General features: G+C 41.5%; 3 protein-coding genes across 7 annotated transcripts; 1 reads left to right on the forward strand and 2 right to left on the reverse strand.

The window, feature by feature from the left end:
* Positions 1 to 431: 431 nt before the first annotated feature.
* naxe (NAD(P)HX epimerase) lies at positions 432 to 5,417 on the reverse strand. The gene is made up of 7 exons (XM_086279284.1): positions 5,263 to 5,417; positions 3,486 to 3,675; positions 3,299 to 3,407; positions 2,260 to 2,370; positions 2,031 to 2,141; positions 1,542 to 1,689; positions 432 to 904 (listed from the first exon to the last, which is right to left on the reverse strand). Exons 2-7 carry the CDS (start codon positions 3,656 to 3,658, stop codon positions 705 to 707), a joined length of 852 nt encoding a protein of 283 aa, XP_086135410.1. The 5' UTR covers positions 3,659 to 3,675; positions 5,263 to 5,417; the 3' UTR covers positions 432 to 704.
* A 2,023-nt stretch (positions 5,418 to 7,440) lies between these two features.
* Positions 7,441 to 17,901, reverse strand: LOC147303516 (lamin-A-like). Of its 4 annotated transcripts, none has more exons than XM_086279261.1 (15): positions 16,934 to 17,901; positions 15,244 to 16,836; positions 14,461 to 14,581; positions 13,702 to 14,057; positions 12,010 to 12,166; positions 11,599 to 11,724; positions 11,327 to 11,497; positions 10,977 to 11,102; positions 10,018 to 10,238; positions 9,653 to 9,926; positions 9,444 to 9,551; positions 9,236 to 9,355; positions 9,035 to 9,091; positions 7,939 to 8,136; positions 7,441 to 7,820 (listed from the first exon to the last, which is right to left on the reverse strand). In XM_086279261.1, the coding sequence occupies exons 4-15, from the start codon at positions 14,037 to 14,039 to the stop codon at positions 7,785 to 7,787; spliced, it is 1,932 nt and encodes a 643-aa protein (XP_086135387.1). In that variant the 5' UTR covers positions 14,040 to 14,057; positions 14,461 to 14,581; positions 15,244 to 16,836; positions 16,934 to 17,901; the 3' UTR covers positions 7,441 to 7,784. The 4 variants fall into 4 exon arrangements, with proteins under 4 accessions (XP_086135387.1, XP_086135391.1, XP_086135389.1 ...); XM_086279265.1 differs by having other exon boundaries at positions 7,939 to 8,133; positions 16,934 to 17,900; XM_086279263.1 differs by having other exon boundaries at positions 15,244 to 17,901.
* Positions 17,291 to 26,477, forward strand: usf2 (upstream transcription factor 2, c-fos interacting). 2 transcript variants are annotated; one of them, XM_086279269.1, is made up of 11 exons: positions 17,291 to 17,825; positions 18,508 to 18,551; positions 18,976 to 19,091; positions 20,304 to 20,423; positions 20,964 to 21,126; positions 21,208 to 21,295; positions 21,585 to 21,629; positions 22,526 to 22,584; positions 23,525 to 23,616; positions 24,047 to 24,175; positions 24,783 to 26,477. In XM_086279269.1, exons 1-11 carry the CDS (start codon positions 17,788 to 17,790, stop codon positions 24,870 to 24,872), a joined length of 984 nt encoding a protein of 327 aa, XP_086135395.1. In that variant the 5' UTR covers positions 17,291 to 17,787; the 3' UTR covers positions 24,873 to 26,477. The 2 variants fall into 2 exon arrangements, with proteins under 2 accessions (XP_086135395.1, XP_086135396.1); XM_086279270.1 differs by lacking the exon at positions 21,585 to 21,629 and having other exon boundaries at positions 17,304 to 17,825; positions 24,783 to 26,476.
* The last annotated feature ends 353 nt before the right edge of the window (positions 26,478 to 26,830 follow it).

Below are 26,830 nucleotides of genomic sequence, written 5' to 3' on the forward strand. Positions count from 1 at the left end.
ACCCAGGAGGCGCCCAGTGAGCATCCTTGTCAGATGCCCGAACCACCTCAGCTGGCTCCTTTCGATGTGGAGGAGCAGCGGCTCTACTCTGAGCCCCTCCCGGATGGCCGAACTTCTCACCCCATCTCTAAGGGAGAGGCCAGCCACCCTTTGGAGGAAGCTCATTTCCACCGCTTGTATTCGCAATCTCGTTCTTTCGGTCACTACCCACAGCTCGTGACCATAGATGAGGGTAGGGACGTAGATCGACCGGTAGATTGAAAGCTTCGCTTTTACACTCAGCTCTGTCTTCACCACAACAGACCGGTACAGCGTCCGCATCACTGCAGCCGCTGCACCAATCAGTCTGTCGATCTCCCGCTCCCTTCTCCCATCACGTATATACGTGTACGTATATGTAAAAAAAAAAATTTGGGAAAAGCAGAATATATGAACTTTAAAAAGTTTGTCAGTTTGTCAGAGAAAGAATTTTTTTATTTTCATATTTACTTTAGCTGATGCTGCCATTGTGCTGCAGGTGTGATGACAGCATACGATTATGTCACATAAGCTCTCTTAAAATCAACAAACAAGACGTGTTAATGAGTGAACGGATGTCACGCTGCTGGCTGTTTCACCCAGTTTACAGCCTTTATGCTGAGCTAAGCTGATTGCTTTATAACGCCAGTGACAGCTTATTTCCCTTCAGTGATGGCCCACATCTCTTAGAGTTGCAAAACACAGTCTGTGCCGGGGTACTGGGGCAGGTTGAGTTGATATTTCTTCTCCAAGCCAGGTGGCACAAATCTGCCTCCCAAGAAGTGATATCGTCCTTTAAACAGGGAGGCGGATTTCTTTGGTGCAGTGAGAGAGATGAGCATGTCAGGCTGGAGTCCATCTGTGCTACCCTGCTCCACATCCCAACCTTTAACATGAAAACAAACAAAAAAAGGCTGTCACTAACCAGCTGAAATTTCTGTTTCCTGAGATAATCTGCAGTATGTCTGTTAGCGACAGTTGTTAGACCCAAATCAATATCCTCTGTTTGGGAGCGCGGACATGCAGCAGGCTTCATGCAGTTATTGATTATAATCATTCCAGACTGTTGACAGATGCACTGCAGTTTAATAAATCCTCACTGACAATAAGCAGAACTCCACAACATTGCTGGCAAGCCGTACTGCAGCGAGGAGGACTGCAAAACCACATGTTTTTCAGCTAAAAGCTGGCTATACATTGGGTTTAGTTTAAGAGGTAATGCTAGCAAAAGTTAATACATCCATTTTTATAAGAGACATTTCAATTCAAGGTTGTGGCGACATGGAGCTTTCCCCAGCTGCCATGAGCTGGGAGGCGGGTTATATCGTTGAAGGGTTAGCAGTCTGTCAGCATGGCTAACAAAGAAAAACAGCACTTCACATTCACATCTTCATGGTGATGTGCTAACCCCTGCCCCACTATACTGGTGCATGCCTTATTGATTACTTTTTAATGGCAGTAATTTTGTATTGTAACCAGTTACTTCACAAAGTAATGTCACCCAAGGACTGGTGAGGACTGACCTGAGGGGATGTCGATGCTGGCTGTGGGCACTGTGGACTTTTTCAGTGTGTCCAAGATGGAGCCAAAGGGCTCTCGCACAGCTCCCTTGAAGCTGAAGCCAAAGATGGCGTCTATCACCAGGTTGTAAGCTTCATCAATCGCTTTGGCCTGAGGAGACAGTTTTACCCAGATAAGTTAGTTTCAAAGGAATTAATCAATAGCTTGAAAGCACATTTATTTCAGTGAGTAAATCCATCAACTAAAGCTCCTCTTAGCTACCAATGAAATTATTCACTATCTAGTTTGCTGTAATAAAAACAGAGCTATTATCCCCTCAGTATCATTTAGACAGCTAATTTAAACTGGAGCCTAATTACATTAGCTCTGTTCATGTGTAACAGAGCATTTGTACAGCTTCATACAAAATGCACAGTCAGAAAACAATAAGCAGTGTGTCTGTGTGTTTACATTGGATAAAGCTGCAGCTACATATTTTATTAACACCAAACCTCAGGCATCTCAGTCAGGAAGGGGATCTCCATTTTCTGGCACTGTGTGGTTAGGCCTTGGAACAGCGGCTTGTTTGGCCTCTTTGGGTACAGGATGGTCGGCTCGTAACCCTGAAATCAGACACACAAAGTACTAACGAGGAAAAAGGAATTTAGGATTTTAAGGCTGAACGAGGATGTGAAAATAAATGGTTTACTTTCCTCTTCTGTGAAATTGAGAGACACTCACAAAGAGTTTCAGATGCCGGGCACAGACCAGGCCATCGCCCCCGTTGTTACCTGGTCCACAAATCACTAGCAGAGAAGGTCTGGCTTTCACCAGAGAAGTAAGTGGATATGCCTGAAGGAAAAGAAGAAAGCAAAATAAACTTTGATATATTTAACCTCCTAGGACCTGGCGTCCACATATGTGGACATCACATTTTGGGTTGTTTAGACCAAAATCCTAAATTTTGCTCTACAAGGGCCTGATATCCACTTACGAGGACATTATACTGCCACTGTTCTATCGAAATTTTAGACAAATATCCTCATATGTGGCTCTAATTTTTCTCAGAAACAAAAATCAGGTAAAAAATATGGCAATTCTTTGTTTTTACATTCATTGGGTCACAATCAGCCCAAATATCAAAGAGAAATTAAAAATGCATGTCATGGAAGAGTTTGGGTCTTAGGAGGTTAAGGGCCCGTTCTGTGTTAGTTACGCAAACCAAGTAAAGCTTCTTCCTGCACCTTCGAGCAAAATGCAGTTGTATCAAGTGCATCTCAATTCCACAACAGCAAACTTAAAAGTGCAATTGAAAATATTTCAGACTTTGATTGTGCAAAAAGACGAATGTTTCAACATTACTATAACGTCATCAAGTGTAATGTTACTTTAGTCTGACTACAGAAAAATAAAGGCTGACGAGTAAGATTAGATCAGAGTTTTGGGGGAAATTCATCACACGATTTTTGCGTAACTGGTTGGTAGCTGTCTATTTACATCAATGTTTAAACTTTTATTTTTGTAACTGGATTAAGTGGCTCAACCATAGAATAGAAGAAAAAAGTGAAAATATTTCTACACCCCACTTTCGACCCTTGTTTCTTTCTTCAAACCCTAAAGACACCAAACTCATTTTTGAGCAGCTGGAATAGGTAGAGGTCTCACATTAGTTCCTGAAATAATTATTTTACATTATAAAAGAGTTTGTTGCCAGTCCAGTGACTAATATTCCTCCCGTTAGATTTGCATTTCAAAAATAAGAGCCCACGGTGACGCTCACCCGTGTGACGGCTGTGGCACAGCTGAGTCCAGCCAGCTCCATCAGTTGATCCACACTGAAGCCGTACTCACTGAAGAGCTCCTCGTCGATGTGCTGGGCCTCCTCCTGCCTGTGAAGTATTTACAGGTCAGTCTAGACTCATGAAGTCTGGTTTTACTCTTATGTGTGAAAAGGTTAAAACCTTCACCCGAGATATTTGATGGCCTGGGCCATGGTGGACGCTGGTGTGCTGCTGAAACAGTCCTTTCTGTGGCTGTTAGCTGCAGCGGGCAACGGGCATGTCCCTGCCTGAGCGAGGGCTGTCGCGGCTCGTGAGGTCACCAGGAAGCCGATCCCAAACAGAGCTCGAACGCTCAACATCCAGATGATACAAGCTCCTGAGGAAATTTAAGAAAAGACCACAGTGAGCAATGTTCAGTCTGCTGATGACGCAGGTTTCACTCCTTTCGCTGTTTCCTTGCTTTTATTTGCTCACACCTGCAGACTGCAAACTTAGAATCAGTCATTCCCTTCGTCTGCGTTGCTGCTTAGTATGCGTTAAAGAAAGAGGTGAGACACCCCACTCTCACACAGTCTGTGCAACACCAGAACATGGTTGATTAAAACTAAATAAAAAAACCCATACTAGGCATTTAAAAAACAAAATTCCACAACAAAAATGAACTAAAATGATACTGTGTTATTACAAAACTAATACAGTAAAGATAAACTGAGTGTATTTTCTGTGTAACCATCAAAACAAAAAAATAATCTAAGTGCAGTAATATTTACAGATCTGACTGCTTTATTTCCTCCCACAGGAGAAAATCATCTTGAATTAGACCACTGCAGCATTAAAAAAATAAGAATAACAATAATAAAAACAAATGTAAATAGATTACAAGTAACTTATTTTATGTAAATACACTAATAATCAATACAGAGAAAACTATTATCTGTATCGCTAAAATTATGTGAAAAGGAACATTATCACAGGAATCTCTGCAATCCTGTGAAAAACTAATTACAGCCCATGATTCAGCAGCTTGTAGCACCACCTTTAGCAGCAATCATTTCCTGTATGAGTTTATCAGCCTCTAACATCACTAAGGGGGAATTTTGTCCTACTCTTCTTTATAACATTGCTTCGGTTCCTTGAGGTTTGCAGGTATTTATTAATGCACAGCTTTCTTAAGAGCCTGCTGCATTTTAATCATGCTGAGGTCTTTCACCTGGCCATTGTAACACCTTGATTCTTTTCTTTTTCACAAATTTGCTGCTGTGCTAGACATCACTGTCCTGTTGCATGACTGAATTTGGGTCAGGCTTTAGCTGTCAGACAGATTAAAGAACAGTTGAATCAAATATGAACTGGTGCAGACAGTCAACCTGGTGACTGTAAGGTGACCACATCCTGTGTCTGCAAAACACTCCTTCCAAACGAGCCAGACTTGTTTAATCTTTCTCTAACAGTTCATTGCACAGATCGATCTTTTGGTGAATTTGCTGGGAAGTTTGTGGTACTGTGTTGACACACCTGAATGTTGCAGACCAGCAAAAGTGCCTAAACTTGTGCTTTTACAGAGGTGCTCATGATCAATTAATCGTGATTAGCAGCACCTTACTGCTACATACCCTCTTAATTACAATGAAAGCAGTCAGGGTTTACTTATTAATCCACATGACTGCACAGAAATAAAAAGTGTCTGAACTATGAACACTGAAGTGAAACAGATTTCACTTGCTAACATCCAGTTCGATTTATGTTCAGATCAACGCGACTAATATTTGTTATAATGTTTATTAGCATTTGTATTTTTTTTTATCTACATTACACGGTTATGTGGATATTACTGTGTACACATTAATGTCGCAGGGCTACAGTAGGAGCACTCTCATGTCCACTTCACTGTTATCTAGCTCTGACTTGCTAGCTAACGTTTAGCATTTGCTCCACTTCGTGTCAAAACATTAGCGACACTCACCAAATTTTAACACCCTTTTCCTTGCAGACAGCTTCACATGCAGTTTTGTCCTTTTAAACCACAGAGCTCTTAGTTTTGGAACTTTGACGCTGTGCAAGAGCAACACTTGCACCCTGACCTTGTAGGCTACTTCCGGGTTTGAAAGCGACCTGAAAACCAGGATTCCAAAATAAAAGCCTGCTCTCAGTCGGAGAGACTGCAGTAAAAGACACACTTTTCTAATTAAAATGAGAAAATATGCGTAACCCTTACTATATATAAATGAAGTAGAATCCCTATATGCCAGCTATATAGAATCAGACCCATGTGACACACGATATAAGCCCATTTTATACATTCTTTTTTATATCCTTAATTTAACTATAACTAGTAAAGCACAAATGTTCAAAAACATTTCCATTAAAGATATTCCAGTAAATAATTCTTTATAAAAACAGAAGGTCTATGAGCAGAAATTTCATTTATGATTTGGAATGTTCATTATATATATGAACGATTTGATTTTGAAAATATTTTTATTTATTTTTTGTAATTTCAAGAAGCAGGAATTCCTTCTAAATAGCGGAGAAAAGGTACAAAAAATATAAATGAAATACTCAAGTAAAGTTCAAGAGGTGGTGAAATAAATGCACCTATAGTTTTATAATACCGTGGACGAGTATGAATACTGAACAGTTATAATCTGTTCTTTTATATTATTGTTATCATGTAATTGTGAGCCTGAATACAAATGTCATATTTTTCTTCATTTGAATGAAACTTTTTTTTTAAATTATTGATTTTTATTAAATCAATAAAACTCTTGGCCTCGTTCAAACAGATGAACTATATAGCAACACCTGACTGTGTCCTAATAGAGGAATTATTAGAGGCTGGAATTGCCCACCCCTGTATTAGATTCTATGGTGAGGCAGTAAATATTGTAAGAAACTGAGTAAATAGAAAGACACAGAAAAAAGGCAGGTTTCTGAAAACACGTTTATTCATTTTAATAAAAAAAAAAACCCGACAATATTCTGTAGATCTGTAGCAAGGTTGGGTTCATTTTACCTTCACCATGTAAGAAGATTTAATGAGAAAAAAAAAGTTTTCAATTTTGGTAAAATTGTAGGGGAAACCGGGGATAGTTGTAACATTTTTGACATTTCTGTCTGTAAATTGGAGCTCGTTTAAGGTAGTGGATTCAAAATGTAATGCAAAGTATTTACATGTCTCAGCTATTAAATAGTGCAGCTATTTTCTCTGCAGCACAATTACCCATTGCATGGTATGGCCTCAAACACAAAGAGTGAAATGTTACAATTAACCCCATAGTCTGGGTTAGTTGTAACATATCCTGGGGTGAAATGTAACACAATGAAATAAGGGTACTAACAAAACATTTACATGTAATCTTTGTTTATTCAACACATGAATGCACTTACATCCATTTATGTAGCTATGTGTGTGTGTGACAGAATGCAGACATCTAGCTTTTGAACATATTCCAACCCCCCAAAAAAGACAAGTTATGGAATTTTCTGCAACTGAATATTTAATTAATTTTGGTTGGTCTTCCTTGAGTTTGGCCTCATTGGCTCAGTGGGCATTATAACCCACAACTCTTGCACCAATTTTGAACATAACAATGAAGCTGAAAAAATGTAGTTGTTCACCAGCATCGCAATTCCATTACTTTTTTCATGGCTTACCTTGGTGAGGTTTGCAAAGTGCTTCAGAAAGATGAGGAAATCTGTTTCTTGCACCCATCCTGATTTATTTCCACTACCAGTACTTCCTACTGGTCCATCTCTGACACAGTGGTCTGCATAATGTATGTGTGGGAACACAAACAGTGGAGGAATTGTGTTGCCAATGGCATTAACCGCATATACAAAAGCAACCAGTGAACCTCTCTCGCTGATGTCGCTGCCCCAACTTGTTTAATATAAGTTAAAGTAATAGTGTGGTAAGTTGTAACATCTGCATTATTGTTACAACTAACCCAGACTGTTGCTGTTACAACTGACCCAGACTCCTATAGCCATGAACTAGCTAACATTACAGCCAATGGCTAAAACATTAGCACTAAAGACTTACACAGAATATATCCCCATAGACATACAAATAACATAATTTAAGTTTGATGAGTTTAACTGCAAAGCAGATAATGCTATTACAAATTGTCTCCCCTAAACTGATCACAACCCCGCTGTGTCAGAGTGTCTATAGAGTATAATGAAATTAATTTGAATTAAGTTTTTAAAACGAATGAATGTTAAAGTAACTGTTTTACATTTTCCAACCTTAAATGTCCCTAATATAAAAAAACAAACAAAGCTAACCCCAATTAACCTTTAGGCTCTGGAAAATTATTCTTATTCATGCATATGTACATTATAAAAAGCAGTATAAAATTTTCTGGCATTCAATAACTTGAAATTAAATTGAAAGTACATAAACTGAACTAAAAACTATACCAGATAACTCAACAACTGATACCTAAGAAGCTATAGAAAATGTAGTGTAGTGGCCCCAGGGCTTCACATGATTGGACAGCTCTCCATTCTGCCTCCAGTCTAGGAAGAAATTTTAACAAAATTAGAATGATCACACATGCATATTAATAGACAAAAAAGAGGTAATCTTTGCATGAAAGGGAAGTCATATATCTCCTGTATGAGCTGCGGTACTCACCTTGCGAGGTGTGCTCGTGCTGAACACGTAGGAGTGGGGCAGTAAACCCTCGGAGATGCCTCCGCTGCGGAAGGAGCGGGAAGCAGAGGACACGGAGCAGTTGCTGGATTTATCTGAAGGAAGTCCGCATGAGCCGCACACGACCGTCCGGCTCCGCAGGTTGTACTCGCCGTCCCCACAGGTGCTGTGAGCCACCTGCTGAGGCACAGACACAGCTTTTAATTAGTGTGTGTTAAAAAAAACACCCTGCAGTGGTAATAAAGGTCAAGTATGTGTCGTGGTGTCTGTGCTTATTTAATTTTCATTCCTTCTCACTGATATTTTCCTAATGTTTTGGTCTCTGTTTTGTCTTTCTTGTTTCCATTTCCTGTCTTATTTTGGTATGTGATTTTCTTTGTGTCTCTTGGGATTGACTTCCTGTCTTTGTCTCTTCCCCCCCACCTCTGACACTCCTTTGTGACTGCCTGCCCCACCCTTATTTGTTTAATGAGCATCTACTCAGTCCTGTGTGTGTAAATAGTCTGTATCTATGGGAGGACTGGTTTTGTAACAGCTTTTGTTATTAAACCGCCTTTGTCTCCTGTATTTTTGTAGCCCTGATACAATGAACAAGAGCCTAAAAACAATAAGTGAACTGTTTTTTGTTTTTTTTAAATTGTCTCTTTTAACAGTTAACATTGAGTTGCGTAAACAGTTGATGAAATATGTGTGTTTGCAACTATTCTTCACTACTGATAATCATTTTTCTAGTAAGAATGTAAAATATCCATTGGGAGCTGCAACTGTGTGAGATTTTGCTGTATTTCTTCATTTGCACACGCACATGTGTCCTTGCTTCACCTAACTAAAAACACATATATCCTTTTAAATATCTTTATTTTACTTACCAACCATCACCTTATCATGCAACACGTAATGCTCAGTTTCAATGTTACCGCCCCCACACAGTGATACGGATCCATTTGAAATGTTAATATCTGAATTAATGTGATTCTTATTTTAATTCAATGCAAAACCAGTGGATGCTGCTAATTGGATTCTGGTCCTGCACATGATCTCATTATGCACATGCTAGGAAAACTATCATTTCTCTCACCATGTCATCATCTTCTTCTTCAAGGTGAGTGCGGGTGACCTTCCTCATTGCCATTTCCTGAAAGAAAAGTGTTGTAGTTCTTATTTATTCATTCAGTTTCGGTATATTTTAAATATACTGGCCATGAGTTTTGATGTCTTGACACTTTAGGTCTGAATGAAATGTCTATCAAGCCCAATAAGCTGATTTAATTCAAAATACCTCTCCATTAGTGCTGATCAAAGTAGTCTGGAAGAGGTCTCCGGTGCCCCAGGAGGGCTGATTCTTCCACACCAGGTCAGATGGAGGATTATGAGTTCCACCAGAATTAGAGGCCCAGATCTGACCACATGGACAGTACAGAGTAAATCATCTGTGCTAATCAGGTGTTGATTGGTGATTCTGATTGCTGAATAAAGACGCTACTAACCGTCACCCTCTGACCAGCCTTCAAGGTGAATTTAGCTGGGAACTTGAAGGCGATGGGAGTGCCAGATCCCACCTGCCGCTTCACCTGCCAGTTCCCCAGATTCTGATCCTACAAGAGCAAGAGGGTAGTTGGGTAAAAACGTCAGAGTTCAAAGTCACTACATTACAAATAGTAATGTAGTCAGTCCACCTCCAACTTCTCCATCTCACCTCATCAGCTTTGTTGCTGAGTCTGACATATTTCCCATCCAGATCCACCTCGTCCACAGTGACACGTCCACTGGCCGAAGCCTGCTGGGTGATGCGAGTGCGGGAAACGGCTCCACCAGCGAAGCTGGAGGCCTCGCTGTCGGTGTCGTTAGGGCGACGTCTCTTAGCAGGGGAGTTCTGAGCGCTGTGGTGGATAGATCGAGAGAGAGCTCCAGAAGTAGAGGATCGACTTCCCGCCGCCCTGGTAGGAGGAGGGCTGGGCGAAAGACGCAGTCTGCAGAGAGAAACATGTTGATGACGATGATGAGATAAATGAAAAAGTTTATGAACCACACAGAGGAAACGATGAGCGTCGTTACACATACCTTTGCTCTTCTCCCTCCAGCAGCTTCCTGTAGGCGCATATCTCCATGTCCAGGGCCAGCTTAACGTCGAGGAGTTCCTGATACTCATCGAGCTGCTGCTGCATCTGGTGCCTCATCTCTGCCATCTCTCGATCCTTCTCACCCAGAAGGCGACGCGTGCTGTCCCGCTCCCGCGACAGAGCATCCTCGAGGTCCCTGATCTTTGCCTCACGAGCTGCCAGCTGGATCAAACCAAAGAGTCACAAAGTTACTGCCTGATAGGATCAAACAAGCAAGTCTGGAGACCTCAAGAGCAATCAAGGAGTGAGTTAATAATTGAGCTCAAAAAACAAAGGAAATCTAGAGAAACCATGAAAAACTGAACTTTTAAACAAATAAATGGAGTTTACAGCCAGCATCAATTTGAAGAGCCTAATTCATGTGAATCTATAAAAACAACTTCTGTTTTAAATTAAATTGATTTCTGTTGGGGTCTGTTTTTACTTTAAAACATGGATGTCAAACTGATTTTACATAGTGAGTCACATACACCCCACTTTGATCTTAGGTGATATTGAATTGGCCGGACCAGTGAAACTACATGATAAATACGCAAAACTACAGAATAATTTATGTTACTTCTTTCCACAGACTGTTCTGAAATGATAAAATATAAAGTTTTTGTTGTTCTTTTTACTATGGACTCAATATTTGAAAAACAAACTTTCTTGTCATTTAGTTGCTTAATTACTTTGATTTAGCATGAAAGTGGGCAATCTTTATTATCAGGAACATCTGTAAAACCTATGAAACTGCAGTTAAAAATTCAAAATCTATGCGCTTCTTTACATTTTCTACAGCTTTGGCGGGTCGATTGTGTCTTATGTTTTGCACCCCTGCTCTGAAATATGAAAAATATCACCCTTTTCTTTAAGTGATGTATGCTTGCAGATAAGTGTGTGCTGATTATTTGTAAGAACCTGTTTCTGTAGCTGGCTGAGCTGAGTCGACGTGGACTCCAGGCGTACTCGGATCTGCTGGAGCTCCTCGTGTGCTGCCCCAACCAGGTGGCTGCTCCTGTCTGCTGACTGACGAGCACTCTCCAGCTGATGGAGGGAGATAAAACATGGACTGTAACCAAATTATACAAGACATTTGTGAAACTGCGAAAGCCCAACAACTCGGAACTACACAACCATGTCACGATGTTTTAACTGGATATTTCTGCTGCGCAATTATTCAGTGCAGCTTTCTTTCACCACTGAGGACCAAAACAGAAGACATAAATGCTGCAAAGTAAACCTTTAGTAACAGTAACTTGATGGTCTACCTTGGTGTTGTAGGTCTTCTCGATCTCATCCTTGTACATTTTAATCTGCAGCTCATGCTGGTTGCGCATATCCACCAGTGCCTCGGCCAGTTTGCATTCAAACTCCTGCTGGTGGCCATTATCCAGTTCAACCATGCGGGACTCATGACGCCTCTTTATCTCCCGCAGCTCCTATTGAAAATTTACCAGCAATGATTATCAGTAAAGTCCAGCATGGGTACTTTTTAAAATGATTAACTAATGATAAGAACATATGCAAAAAGCGCTCAGACCTCAGAGTGGAGGTTCTTCTGAAATTCCAGCTCCTCTTTCAGAGTCTGGATGCGATTCTCTCCATCCACCCTCCTCAGCATCTCATCCTGCAGCTGCTTCTTGGCATCGGCCAAGCTGGTATCCAACTAAAAAAGAAGCACAAAATGGGCCGAGTATGAGTACAAAGTAATGCTGCGGAGTGGAAAATAAGCAGTCAGTGGAGTATGCGGGCAGGAAAACATGCAGAGAGGCTGTCCTTCAACCCCTGCTGAAATCTGAATTAGCTGACATTTACTAACAAAACTTGGAAGAAAGAGAGGAGGACTATGAAGGACAAACAGAGAGGTTCTGAGCTTGTAGACTGACTGCAGAAAGATTGAGCCCAGATGTGTTTCTATTGAGTTTTAAATTGAGCGTGGGTTTGACTTTACCTTGGCAACCTGCGCCTTCAGGTCCCTGTTTTCCACCTCGAGGTTACGCTTTTCTCCAAGAGCCGTAGTCAAGGAAGCATCCTTCGAATTAAGCAGAGCCTCCAGGTCTTTGAGCCTCTGCAAGGCTCCCCCCAGTTCTGACTCTTTTTTAGTGTTCCTATGAAAACAAAAATGGGGACTAAGTTCCACTTTAAGTTCTCAAAGTGCAGCTTTTGTTCATTTTTAGTGCAAGCATGAATGAAAGAATGCACTACTTTACATTTTCTATGACAGCTTTGAGTGAGATCAAGGGAGGATTTCTCATTCATGTTTATCTCCATTAGTCACCATAGCAACAATACTTGAACAAAACCTTAAACTACTATTACAAATGCCACTGAGACTTTCAATGTGTACATTTTCTCTCGTTTTACTCAAATGACACTCAATTCATTCAAGCTTTGAGAATCCATAGTTTAAGAGTTTAAGCATCTTACTGCATTTGTTTTAGTGACCTAAGACCTAAAACTGAATTACTATAGTTTCCTTTACACACTCTAATCAAACAAATATGAGCTATTTTTGAATGAGGATGTCTACAAGAAGCAGAAGCAGGGGAAAGACCTCGGTGCATATGAGTCATAGACCACAGTGATTTTCATCAAGTCCCGTGGATCTGGTAGCCACAAGCCACAGCCGTTGGTTTTTAGCTGAGATATTGCCATGGCAACGGTATGGCTTTGCCAAACACACTGTGGCCGTCGTTTTATTATTTACGGAAAAATAATCCAGGCAAGAGTGGAGCTCTTTAAACACTGCCACGTATTGTGTATAATGATGACTTTGGTGAAGGAGGAGAAGCTGGGGAAAGAGTTAGTCATCAGCCTCTGGATGTGGAAGCATGGGAAAGAGCTGGAGTCCCACTCCAGCTCTTGCCCAGTGAGCAATGAGGAGAATATGTTACAGTTATAGGGAGTGTTCCCAGCGGCAGGGTAACACAACTCTCAGTGCATCACCAAGTTAAAACATCAGTTATTAAAAGATTATGAGTAACTGCTGCTTAATATGTATCAACACTGAAGTCCAAACCCTTTCACATTTGTATTAAGGGACAAATAGATGCCTTCAATTGAAAGGGTTTGTTTGAAAAGGGGGATTTTAGATGCCTCGCAGCAGCGAGACATCTCATGATCACCAGACACTCTGCAGCAGAGTTCTTTCTGAGAAGAGTTTTGCAATCCTGACTTCAAAAGCTGTATCGTATAACTTTAGCTGAACAGCAGACACTGTGGGACAGGTGATAATTATGGGATAATAGTAACTGCTAATGTAAATATAACACAAACAGAAATGAGTTATGAAGTCAGCAGAATGACAAGAAACTCCTAAGACTTGCTGAAATTAGATACTGGAAGCTAAAGGTCAAACCACATTAAATCGTGCCGTGACAGCCCCTGAGTGTAAGGAATGAGTAAGGGTGAATTCTGCAGCTCATGATTTCATCTTGTTGTTACTATTTTGTCTTTTAAAGTTACACACTCCCACTATAGCTATAAAAAAAACAACAAAAAAAACCCCACCCACATCGATCAAACACACAGGGGTGAGTTTAAGGAATTTGGGGACCCAAGATGAGAGGGCACAAACCCAAAGTAATCAATCTTTTTTCTCAGCAGCTCCTGCAGACACGTGCAAAGACAGTAAACATTATACCTGGCTTTCAGCTCCTTGTGGTCCTCTCGCAGCTTGCCCAGCTCCAGCTGCAGCCGTGCTCGCTCTTTGGCCACCGAGTCCAGTGTCTGGCGGGCATCTGCCAGCTCCGTCTCATAGGCGGCCTTCAGACCCGTCAGCTCCCGGCTGACCTCTGTCTCCGACTCGGTGATGCGCAGACGCAGCCCGGCGTTCTCAACCTCCAGAGAGCGGACCTTGTCGATGTAGACGGCCAGTCGATCGTTGAGGTTGCAGAGGTCCTCCTTTTCCTGGAGACGGGTGATCCGGTTGGGAGAAAGTGGTGTGTTTGCACCTCGTGGAGTGTTTTTGGGTGTCGCCATTGTAACTTTCTTATTTTGCTGTCAAAACAGATATGATTATATTCATTTGAGTCTAAAGAGTCAATTTGAGCAGGTTTTATTCAAGTGCAAATGCACACCATTCAGTTTGATCCGACAGTCGACGTGGAACATGTGTCACAAATAAGATGAAAGAAATATGCCCAAGAAATATTCATTGAAACACACAAAAATGAGGCAACTTTTTGGCTCAAAGTTCAAAGTTAAAAAGAAAACAAAGCTTAATTCACTGGAACATATTGATTACTTCCAAATACATCCGGCTCTTTTTAATCCCCTAACATTAAGCACACAAACGACAAAGCACAATTAATCAAAAGACATGGGTGGGGTTAACAACTCCACCCAAAAATTAAAGTGATGTCCTTGCCCAAAAGATACTAACTTATAAAATTCGATTTACCTTTTTAAAGTTTGTTAGAGGATGAGAAATCTCTGGAGATCTTTGCAGAGTAGTTTGACGATTTCCTTACGTGATCCCAGTGTTCGTCTTGGTTCTCTCTTCAGTCTGCAAACTGAGCTGTCTGCAAACCCATCAGAGTGCCCATGTAGGAAAGAATGAGATGGGAGGAGAGGTTGGCCTCAAGTTTGGCACTTGTTAGGTGGCTGTTCCTCCCTCCCTCTGTCTCTCTCTCTCTGTCTCACTGTAATGGGTGTACAGTCTGAATAAATGAGTCACCCTCTGCACAAAGCCACGCACAAAGCCATGTGATGCCTATAAGGGATAATTTTAAGCAGATCTGTTGGCTGAGACTTGAATTGTAGTCGTTTTGTAAAAGCTCTGCAAAAGTTTTAACTCCAGAAGAACCCCACAGAGCTGGAGTCTTCACATCCTGTAAGGATGCATTTACGCAACATCTTTTCTTAAGCTCTTACACAAATTTCCTACTTAGCCTTTGGTTTAAATACCTAAATGGCCAGAAATGTATTTCTTTGGACAGCCTTAACTAAGAGATTCCGAGTCATAAAACAAAAACAGCACCAAAAGTGTGCTCTGGCAGACTGGTTTTCTTTTGTAGACCTTTAATTATTCTGATTGTAGCCCACTAAACATCACTAAACATCATACATATAATATGTATGAGAAGATACAAGATACAGTGTTACAGATACAGATGATACAGTGTCTTTACATTTCAGTGGCAGGATGAGAGGACTACGCAGTGGTGCAGATGTTAGCACTCACCTCCTGGTCGGCTGGAGTGTTTCTCTGTGGAGTTTACAGGTTCTCCCTGTGTGCTCCAGTCTCCTCCCACACTCGGAACCACAGACATGCTCCTCTATAGGCGCTTCCATCTCGCCTCTCTTATATCAGCCAGGTCAGTCTGCCTTGCTTGAGACCAAAATTTGACTAGGAAAATGAATGGCTGGACAGCTGGAGTGACTACAAAGACACTGAGGCTGAAGCATTTTACTAAATCTCATAAACTGATGAACAAGCTGATGGAGATTATATGCTAACTGGTCATTTTATTAGGGACACTTGTTTGACTGCTTGTTAATGCAAATTTCTTATCAGCCAATCGCATGATGAAAACTCAGTGCATTTAAGCAATGTGAAACAACTTACTGAAGTTCAAACTGAGCATCAGAATGGGCAACAAATGTTTCTCTTTTTCTTTGGACGCCCTTACAGTGCAAACCTGGTCTGAGTATTCTAGAAACTACTGATCTATTTGGATTTTACTGCACAACCATGGGGTTTTTAGAAAACTGAAAATATCCCGTGAGCAGTATTTTTCTCTGGGAGAAAATGTCTTCAGATTGCTGGTGATGGTGTAATTGCGTGGTGGATATTTTCTGGGCACGCTTTGGCCGCTTGGCACCAATTAAGCATTTTTAAATGCACAATCTTCCTATGTTCAGCCTTTTATAACCAGTGTGTACCAATCTTAGGATGACAGCCTCCAGCAGCATAACATAACCTCCACAGTCACCAGATCTTACTCCAGTACAGCACCTTTTGGGATGTGGGAGATGGATGAATGTGCTGCTGACAAATGTGCAGAAACTGTGATGCTATCATGTCAATATGGAGCCACATCTCTGAGGAACGTTTTCAGCACCTTGTTGACTTTATGCCATGAAGACTTAAGGCAGTTCTGGAGGAAAAAGGGGGTCCAACCCAGTACTAACTAGATATACTTAATAAAGTGGCCGATGAGTATGTATGTGGGTTTTTTTTTTCCATATGCACTTTTATCCCATTTATAACCTGTAACACAAGCTAGAAGTGGTTCATTTTAATAGTGGACTTTAAAGGGTTAAAGCTATGCTTGCAAAAATTCATTTTCCCCTTTGTGCTGGCTCTAAAAACTGACATGTAATAAATGGCAGACAGTTTTATTAAACACTATGAATTATGACTTTTGGACACACTGTTAAAGCCTTTATACAAGTAAATTAAACGGCAATGAATATTGTTTCAATCAAAGGATTTATGGATATCTGGTGTAAAATTACCAAGTATTTAAAAAACAAACAAACAAACAAACAAACAAACAAACAAACAAACAGGGGCCTAATGTGTAAAACATGTTCTTAAATAAATGTGATGTGCTTTGTGAGGCCTTACAAGCTTCAGTATGTTCGTGCTTTATTTTATAGACAGCTTCTGAGATTCTGTGTATGATAAAGGTGCATTTATTTGTGAATTAAATAGACTGTAAAAGAAAATCTGCTGATCTCAGTTGCGCAGATCAGCTGTGGAAGACGTCGTGCCTCCTGCCGCTGACACTCAGCATCGCCTCCTACTGTCAGAAATTGATGGGAAGGTTGGCTGTAAAGAAACAAGAACCCGTTTTATTTGTCTTTTTCACTCATTTAGCAGCTCAGCGATGTACAAACTGGGTCTGAATTTCAAGTAAAATGGTCACCATAGCTGCCCGATGTGTTAAAACCATGCGAGCTTCGGCTGTGCCTTGTTATGTAGACAGTTTTTGTCATGTGGTTTGAGAGAAAACCCGTATTGGATCTCTGTGGTCACCTGGGCAAAAGAGACCCGAAAAAAAAATCCCATTGAGGAACTGATTGATTGGGAGAGAAAAACGAGCACAAAAAATGACTCTCAGTGACAATATTTACCGCGCTATTAAATCCAAAGTCAAATAATTCGCGAGTAAATCGTTTTTAATAGAGAATTAACCAAACAAATCCCATGAAAATCCGTCTCTAACCAAACTGTTTGCACACCAGGAGTCACGTGAATACAAGCTCTCCAAATCTTACAAAGACAAAGCGACATTTAGAGCAAAAAAGACGCATTTCCTTCTGTCAAAAAACGAACAAACTAATCCACTCCGTGTCTTCTGGAGCGCATGTCGCAGCCGCTTTGCGCGGACAAACAGCAGCTGTGCGCAAACAGAGGACACGGAGGACATAAAGAAACCAATTTAACCGCAAACCAGCCTCAATCCGTGCATTCAGATCCGAATTTATAACACAATAACGATCATAATCCAGGACTCAGCCTCCCTCCACCGCCTCGGCACCGCTGCGGAAACACCCGGACTCTTTTTTTTTTTTCTTTTTTTTCTACTTTTCCGCACAGACGCAGACAGCTCCGTCCTGCTCCTCAGCGGCCTCCATTTTAGCTCCTTGCCCGGTCGGCGCCTCACGTGTCCTGGACTGTCTTCCTCACATGACCCGTGTGTTTGTCCCCGTGATCAGCGCTTCCATCTCCGTAATTCGGTGTCGTTGAATATCGGCGTTTTACACCCGCAAAAGCTTCATGGATATGCTGGAGCAAAGTCTGGACAGCTCGGCGAGGTGAGAAGCTGCTGCCCGCTTCCTGCTCAGACATGGCTCCACCACGGCCTATAAACCCCTCTGTTTTCCCCCTGCTCCCTGCAGCGCAGTGCAGTTAATAACCTGCCTTCTCAGTGTACTTTTAATATTTGTTTCGTGTTGTCCCGCACTGTCTGCGCACTTTTCTCAGAGGATTTCTGCACACATTAGCTGTGCGCCCGTTTCCAAATCTGTGCGCTTGTTTTATCCAATGCACAATAAAAACAAGTGCACAGCTGCAGTTTGTGACTGTTTTTAGGCTAACAAGTAAACGCACTTCACTGCTACTGTAACTGATGCAGCATCTCTAAGGTTTCAAACTCTTAAATCCAACTACATTGGGGCGTTGTTTGGAGTATTATGTATATTTGTGAAGTTTGCCTTTCCATGCGCAACTGGTCAGAGCAGTTAGACTAGACTTCTAGGTCTTAAATAATTCTCATTTCCCCCTTTTAAGTGCAGATGAACTGATTTTAAGTCTTAGACGCCAGTAATGTTTCATTTTATTTATATCTTAATGATTATTCCCTTATATAACCACCCGGGGGCGCCGTATTTCCTCAGTTGGTTCAGGAGAGCTGGGTTTTTGTTCAGAAAACGTTAATGATCTTATTTCAGAGAAATACTTGAAATTGACTCAGCTCTGCTCTGTTTTTGTTTTTAGTCACGACAAACAGGAAACAGAGGAGGTGGTGCAGCTACAGGAAGGTAGGAGCATCTGTTCTTGTAATCCACACGACTGAAACAAAACACACTTAAAAGTGAGACTTTATAGAGTTTTTCCAGGTTCAGAATGCATTTTTTGGACTCTCCACACAAGGAAGATTGAGTTGGATATAGTTAATTCAACAAAACAGTGGATATTTTTTTGTTATTTCTTGGCATATAGTGACTAAAAATGAATTTTATGGTAGTGAGGACATGAGTACTGTGAGTACACGAAGCTCCACTTGGAAAGTAACATGTCAATAGTTCAGACGAGGCCAAAACCTGTTTGGACAGTGGCAGATTTTTGCCCATGCAGAAAAACAAAACAGGCTTGCTGTTAAGCCAAAAGGCGTGCACCTGCGTTACACGGCCCTGCGCTTGTTTAGTGTTCGAGGTCTGAAACGTGGTGGTGTGTGTGTTGCAGGGGAAGCTGTGGGGACGGACGAGCAGACTGCAGTGACCATCACCGGTGTCCCTCAGACTGCATTTGCTGACCACAATGTGCAGTACCAATTTCGTACAGACAACAGCGGCGGACAGGTGAGCTGCAGGCAGCATTTCCTCTGTTGCTGATTTGCCATTCAGATATTTTCTAGTTGGAATGCAACAATAGAGCTTCAGATACTGGTAACCACGGTAACTGATAGCAGCAGTTGTGCCCTGGTTCAATGTTCAGGATCTGTTGATCAGGAGCTGAAAAACTTTCAAAGGATGTCAGCTCATTTTTATATAAGGAAGAATTATTTGTTTACCTCAACCAAAGGAGAAAAATGTAAAAAACTCTTTGGCGTCAGCTATCAGACAAATTGTTATTTTAAACATGAAAAATCTGTAGATCAGCCCAGAATTTCACAGTGGGAGTATAACAGTCTTATACAAGGGAGACGGACACAACAGCAAGACACAGAGCCATATTTCTAAAGGTAGCAGTCCATCAGCAGCAGGAGCGTCTGTCTACTGTTGGTGAAAAATTTACTCCTGTTCTGAGCTGTGACAACAGCTTTTAGTATCCTGGGATCAGGCGTCATAGTTTTACACAAAGGATGTGAGGATATCTTTACAACAAAGCCAGACAGACCTTAGTAATAAATATGTGGAGAGTGGGCAGTTGTGATATAGTTGCTCTGTCAGTGATTTTTTTTTTTTCTTCAGTTGACATATTTATTGTGGATCTTATTTTCTTTCTATCCCAGTTATGTTTCTTTAAAAGCGAGGCTGTAGCCACAGATTCAACTTTGGCAGCGATCGAATCGAAATCCGGGCGTCACGCCGCCTGAGGTCATTGAACGTGGGTGTCACTGTTGGTCTGTGGGGTGAAAGTGTAATTGACTTGATTGATAAGCACATGCAAAATTAGCAACGACTGTTGTTTTCACTCCAGACGGTCACTGACACCTTTGAACAAAATCTATTTTTTAAAATTTTGACCCAAATATTTGAAAGTGAACTTGAGAAGTTTCAGAACCAAAAAAAACTCACGAAATATGGTAACAAAGAGTTTCTGATCAGAGAGTTTATGAGAGGCTGTGAACAGTGATGGTGGCTGTCCCAGCAGCGCTGTGATTGGATCATTGCTGTCATCTTCAGAATACATATTGTGATATGATAAGATGAACGATAAGATGAAACGTCTGCGTGACGGCTACTCGATGAATGTGCATCACCAGGCTTGTGTGAGGTCGACTCGTACCAAAAACAAATTTCAAACACCCCCATAATGGTCACTGACTTCATGCCCTCCTCTGTCTGCAGGTGACCTATCGCGTGGTTCAGGTGACAGATGACCAACTAGAAGCGGCAGCTGATGGGACGGGAGCCGTCAGCGTCGTCTCCACTGCAGCATTTGCTGGAGCCCCTCAGGCAGTAGCGCAGGTCAGTTAACCCTGCAAGATGATCAGGATGCACAAAAGGCTCTAGAAATAAAAACAGACTGCAGTCAAGACGCAGCAGCCATCAGTCTGTACAGGAAGCCACAGATACACCCGCTTCCTTATCTGACTAATCTATCAGCTCGTGGCTGACAGGAAGGCTGAGGGGCATGCAAATAGGGGATTGGATCACCATGACGTCAACCTCTTCTACGTGAAATTTCACACGGGCTGTAATTATTTAGAGAAGTGTATATGGTTCGGTCTGGAAACGTTTGGGTAGTGACCCTATTTTAAGATTTATTTTTGGCTTTTACCATGAACACCTGTGACATTTTAAAAACACAGTCTGTGAAAAAGTGCATGACAAGGACGTGACCGGATGACACAGAGTCAGTCTGTATATCAAACATGGGTTAAAGAGTTAAGGAGCTCTTATTCTGAAAACTGTATTTCAGCATTTTGGTTTTCCAGTGGCAAAAGTAATCGAATTTGTATTTGAGATGATTCCAGCTGTACAAACTTTCTGTCTCCGACTTTGCAGGCCGTCATCCAGAATCCTTTCAGCAACGGGGGAAGTCCTGGCGGGGAGACGGTGGGAGGAGAGACACGCTTCGCTTATTTCCCTGCAGCCACAGTCAGCGATGGAACAGCCACGGCCGTGTCGGTGCAGGCCACCGCCGACCCAACAATTACACAAGCGGGAGGTGAGAAGCACTTCTTTAACCGTCAAATAAAACAGGCTCGTGTTGTCGATCTAACGCCTCGTGGTGTTTCGTCAAATCCAGGTCAGTTTTACGTGATGATGAGCCCACCTGAGGTGCTGCAGACGGCGACCCAACGTACCATAGCGCCACGCACACACACCTACACTGCGTGAGTACAACTTAAAGCTTCGTCGCACATTGATGCTACTTCCCAAAAAAATCTCAGAATGACCAAATCACCATAATCCCTCTGCACATCTGTTTGGCCGACATCTCACCTTTTTCCTCCCAATCTGCACTGGACTGGGTGTACTCTGCCTCTTGCTTTCCTTCTTGGCGTGATCCGTCTTGTCATTGTGTGTAAAACAATAAATATATACTAAAAAAAAAAGAAAAACCATCATTTAAATCATTTAAAACATCCAACATACTATGTCCTACTTACCTGCCATCCCCAGAGACCTTGGTGAAAGCGAGATGTTGCAGCATGGCAGTTCAGACTGGTGAGAAGAACTTTCACTTACGCCCCCCACCCTGCCCCCATCATGTGTCGTAGAATCAGACGTTTGGTGGCTGCTTAAGATACGAGGATTAAACTGGATTTTGGTCTGCCTGTGGCTTTGGTTAATAGCTGCAGGTTTAGTTCAGGCATCAGTGTTTCCCACAGATTTAGATTTCAGACCCAGTTTTCCACCTCTTTGCAGTTTCAGTCTGTGATGGTGAGGTTGGACTACATTGAGCCACTGAAGGACATCTTCATCTGAATGACTAATGAGCAGCACACGCCTGCGAGCCACCTACTAGCCACTGCTAACGCAGGACTAGTGGTGTAGCGGTGATGAGACTTTCAAAATAAAAGTGAGGAGGATAAGATTAACTGCAAAAAATGCTAAAATGAAAGGCTAACTATAATAAGGGCCCATTACTATACTTGGGCAGCCCTCCCAGGTAATAAGTGTGTGGGAACCACTGAGCTTTGGTGTTTAGTTTGTCACTGATTCTCCTTCAGAGAGGGCAACAGCAAACCATACTCATGTTTTTTTTTTGAGGGGGGGGGTTAGAGCCTGAATCCTTCAAAGGGTTGAGCTCAAAGAGCGTGCCCTTCAGAGGACTTAAAGGATCTGGGTCTGTTCTTCGGAGGTGAAAGTCTAGTTAACACAGACTCTAGCAGTTGGTATATTTGTGGGGTTCTTTACAGCTCATTAAACCTAAATAAAGATAATTTTCTACTAAAACCAGATGGGTTTTGGTTAACATGCTTTCCTTTATATCAATACTTTTTGTTGTTAACAGACTTTTGGGTCACAGTTTTGGCACATCAGCATTCAGTGTGGTGTCTTAGCATTTTTTTTTCAATGTTAATTTACAATTGTTGTGTTTTTTCTTTGTGCCTTTACAGGAAAGTAGATGGTCCACGGGCGCCCAGGGATGAGAGGCGAAGAGCACAGCACAATGAAGGTGCGTGATCGCCAAGGTTACGGATATTTCAGGGCTGTCACATCTATCACTCCTTTTTAACTTCAAGTTCCTAAGGAAAGACCAGATTTAATTTGAATAGTGAAGGAAGGATCTAAACTTAAATGAAAGTTTGAAAGCGATTTTATTTTAATTGCTCTTTAATCACAGACATGAATGGCAGTAACATGTCAAAGTGCACATTTCCAGCAGCATTTTTTTTTCCAGCTCGTGTGTATCTCCACAGGTTAGCCACAACATTAAATGAATCTTATGTGGGCTCTTGTGTAGAGCCTCTGTGTTCTGGGAATACACTCTTTGGGTTCTTCTGGTGTCCCTCATGTGGTTTCTGAGCAGTTTTTGTTGCATGGGATGGTGTAATGTCGTGCTGTGGGAGTCTGCTGCTGTTCACACACAGAAACTACCAAACACAAAGGTCACTGAGAGTCGGAAGCAGGCGAAGCTTCTTCTTCTATTTCCTTTCCTTTTTTTTTTTATTGACGGTTGGCAAACGAATTGGTGCATTACCGCCACCAACTGGTATGGAGTCTGGACCAGAATGTCACTTAAGGATTAGAGCAGGCACAGCTGGCGAGGGAGCTGCGCTTTTGTAACGATCACTGGCGAGTGATTGGCCTCATGTGCTCAGATCAGCCAATAGACATGTACCGATTAACTTTGAATGGGCCAATAGGCGGAGGCTTTATACCTGGAAAAAGAAGAGCAACAGAAGAAGAACAGAAACAGTTTCACTTATCGTGCATGTAACAAGAAGGGTAGCACATATCGAAGTAAGATCTGCGTGGCAGGAGCTGAGGTTTCCCAGCAGATGTTCAGTGTTGTTGACGTCACCAGTCGGTGGTTTTAATGTTGGGGCTGATCGGTGTGTGAAACCACAGCTTGCGAGAGCTAAAACTGAGCATCCTTTTTATTTTCTTTACAGTGGAGAGAAGAAGAAGAGACAAGATTAATAACTGGATTGTCACGCTGTCAAAAATCATTCCTGACTGCAGCATCGACAGCAGAACCGGAGCGGTGAGCGTTGTATTAAAAAAACCCTCTGACGTTCACTGAAAACTCGTGTATATTTTGCATGACCGTGTAAGTGCTGACAGATGGTTACAGAAGCTCCTGCTAGTTAGATTAGCTCAGTATGTAACGTGACTTCATTTAGTCTGAAAGCAGCTGTTTCATGTCACTGATCTTTTTAAATTTGCCTCTGTCAGGCCTTCATTCACTTCCTGTTCACCCTGTTCTTTGACTTCATTCATGCCTTCACCAGGCTTTACTACAGCCAGGGGCGTGTGACAGTGTTTACTTTATTTATTTTATTTTTAGCTCAGCAGGTAACAAAGTGTTTATATGGAAGGAATTTCAAAGTGTGTCAGCCGCTGGAGAAAAGTCAGCTCACAGTGGGAATGAAAGACTAGAAAGAAAAATATTATATTATTTGTTTGTTCCTCAGAGTAAAGGAGGCATCCTGTCCAAAGCGTGCGACTACATCCGCGAGTTGCGTCAGAATAACCAGCGGCTGCAGGACAGTTACAAAGAGGTGGAGCGAGTCGAGATGGACAACGAGCTGCTTAGACAACAGGTTAACTTCCCATCATTGTGCACACATCTCATATTTTGCTTTGCTACCCTTTGCAAACATAGGTGGAGGGGGCTTTGGGTCCTCACAGACAAAGCGGTGCAGTGCCAAGAGTAGAGAAAAACGTTGAACTCGAGTGTCTCGATCAGTCTGAACGTTGTGAGCGCACTGTAACATGACAGAAAATAAACACTGCAGAGGACTGCACCAATAAGCTGAATTAAATTCTGCTCAATATGAGTTTTGTCTGTTATTTCTGACTAATAGTGGAGGTAGAGTACTGAGGTTCCACTTTCTTTGCCTCAACACCAAAGCGGGGGACACAGAAAAGCGGTGGTTCAGTCCTGGCTCCTCCGGCCTGCATGTTGGGCAAGATACAGAACACGGATTTGTTTCCAGTTCATGCATTCGATTGTGACCATTAGGTTAAAATTGGGCATAGAAAATAACACTTACATGAATGTGAGAGAGAAAAGCACCGCCGCTCTCCTGTTTGCACCTAAAACACCATAAACGTGGCATGAATCAAGAAAGTTAGGGGCATTTTAATAAAAAAGTCTTTGAAGGATCAAGGATGAATGAAATTAAATACTCTGTCTTACGTTTTCAGATTGAGGAATTAAAGAATGACAACGCACTGCTTCGAGCACAGCTGCAGCAGCACGGTATAGAAGTCAACGGAGATGCAACACCTCAGTGACTGTGGACTGGACAAGTGCAGGATCACAAACACAGAGTCGCGTCCTCCCACACAGCTGAACGACACCAGGAGAGGAGCAAAAAAAAAAGAAAAGAAGAAATAACAGGAGACAATTTCTGTCTGAAATTGGACCAGAGAAACACGCAAAAGGCTCACGAAGAACACCGAAGGACTGCAAAGTGAACACGTCTCCTCCTCCTGCAGCTCCATGAAAAGCTTGAACGCTCTGAAATCCGTTAACTGAGTAGCTAACTGAACCTCTCACTTCTGCTTCAAGGAAATCGACCTCTGCACTCCACCGCCACGCTGCCGCCAAACTCTTCTTTTTACTTTAAATTATGAACCTGCCACACAAAGTTTATTTTTAGCGTCTTTACGTTTTTATCATCACACAAACTTTTTCCTTTGGGTTTGTTTTTTTTATTTTTTGGACATGCTTTGTTTGAAGCTACTAAATGGTCCCATTTTGTTTTAATTTATTAGTCTTTAAACAATGTGTACACAGAAGTTTAAAAAAATAGAAGCTGAAATCATCTCCAGAAATGAACAAATAATGAGCAAATCAGTTGTTTTGATCCTGCTCAGCACTGTTACTAAGAATACTTTTACTGTCAGTGGATTTTTTTTTGTTTATTTTAAATTTCTTCCTCTCGACACTGGTACTCCACACACCAGACGGAGCTCACACACATCGTCCATCGTCAGTGAATTCAAAACTATAATTTCTGTAGAGTCAAAGTGGGAGCGGCTTTGACATCACGGGCATGGAGGTTTTTCTTTTTAGTGTAAGGCCTTAATAGATGCCTACTGGAGAATATAGGTGTTAACATAGCTCAGGTAATTGGGATTATGCACTGGCAAGCGGTTCCCACGTTCAATGACGTCCTTATATAAAGAATTTAGAGCTCATATGTGTCCCCCGTTAGGTGCAATGTACAGATAAAGTAACACTGAGATGATTTTCAAGGCGAATCGTCTCTGTCGGGCATTAAACCATGGTTTGGTTGTGTATCTGCTTAATAGGTCACTGGAATACAGGTGTGAGGTCCTGGTTGGAGACCGGCCTCGGTTTTGGCCCACCGGTCCTGCTGCGTTTTGGTGACTTTTTATTTTCCCTATATTACTATTTACACCTTGGGAACCATTGCTGCTGATTCATGACCATAAAACAGCCATGGTCAGGGAGGGGATACGAGTTATGATGATGATGATGATGATGATGATTATACCTAACTAGATTTTTTTTTTTTTTTTTGTCTACACTGAAAGTCACCACAGCATGGAAATATAACCACTGGCATGACTAATTCTGATACTACAATAAATGAGTGTTTATACCCGAGTGGTGTTTATTATCGAGGTTACGAGGAAAAGCGTTTTGGGGCTGGAATGAAACTTCTGGTACAATATTTTGGTTGTTTTTTTTTGTTTTTGTTAGATTTTAACTACAATATGATAGATCACAACAGAAATCGGTGCTTGTCAAAATAGTCCAGCTTTAATAATAAACAGAATAAATAAAAAAGATGTGTGTGTATATATATTTATACACATGTAGATACTTACACATGCATATATGTATAGATACACAGATGCTTTCCCTCCCCAAAAATATGTAAATAAAAATTTTTGAATTGTTTTCTTTAATATATTTCCAACCTTCAAAGTGTTATATGACCCTATTTTTTTTTTCAGTTTTGCTACGCTATGATCTCAAATTGGTCACATTATTCAGATAATTTGATTATTTTTATTCATATTACATCATAACTTTAATATTTAGCTTTACTATTTTAGCTTTTTATCCTTCATAGTTATGCGACAGGAAGGGTGTGTAAAGGTGTCAGTTTGGTGCTACTACCACAGTAGTACATTTGAAATAAATTATGCGGATTTATCCGATTGTGTTTAGATAAGTACTGAGCCTTTTCTCTTTCCCGAAGCAGAATAAGTCTATT

This window comes from Aulonocara sp. 'chitande type north' Nkhata Bay, linkage group LG22 (genome assembly GCF_057382095.1).
Source record: "Aulonocara sp. 'chitande type north' Nkhata Bay isolate Kocher_YH1m ecotype deep benthic linkage group LG22, A_spYH_male_GT1.1, whole genome shotgun sequence".
Taxonomy (NCBI): domain Eukaryota; kingdom Metazoa; phylum Chordata; class Actinopteri; order Cichliformes; family Cichlidae; genus Aulonocara; species Aulonocara sp. 'chitande type north' Nkhata Bay.

Bases quoted from the DNA above. Each gene is read 5' to 3' on its own strand.
- naxe (XM_086279284.1), bottom strand. From the start codon at position 3,658: ATGTTGAGCGTTCGAGCTCTGTTTGGGATCGGCTTCCTGGTGACCTCA. The intron at 2,142-2,259 runs GTGAGTGTCTCT...GTCTGATTTCAG, and splicing joins CCCGGCATCTGAAACTCTTT to GGTTACGAGCCGACCATCCT. The intron at 1,690-2,030 runs GTTTGGTGTTAA...CTGTCTCCTCAG, and splicing joins TCCTGACTGAGATGCCTGAG to GCCAAAGCGATTGATGAAGC.
- LOC147303516 (XM_086279261.1), bottom strand. From the start codon at position 14,039: ATGGCGACACCCAAAAACACTCCACGAGGTGCAAACACACCACTTTCT. The intron at 11,498-11,598 runs GTCTGAGCGCTT...AATTTTCAATAG, and splicing joins AGAAGAACCTCCACTCTGAG to GAGCTGCGGGAGATAAAGAG. The intron at 11,103-11,326 runs GTAGACCATCAA...TCCCTCCATCAG, and splicing joins AGAAGACCTACAACACCAAG to CTGGAGAGTGCTCGTCAGTC.
- usf2 (XM_086279269.1), top strand. From the start codon at position 17,788: ATGGATATGCTGGAGCAAAGTCTGGACAGCTCGGCGAG. The intron at 21,296-21,584 runs GTGAGTACAACT...TGCCATCCCCAG, and splicing joins CGCACACACACCTACACTGC to AGACCTTGGTGAAAGCGAGA. The intron at 24,176-24,782 runs GTTAACTTCCCA...TTACGTTTTCAG, and splicing joins ACGAGCTGCTTAGACAACAG to ATTGAGGAATTAAAGAATGA.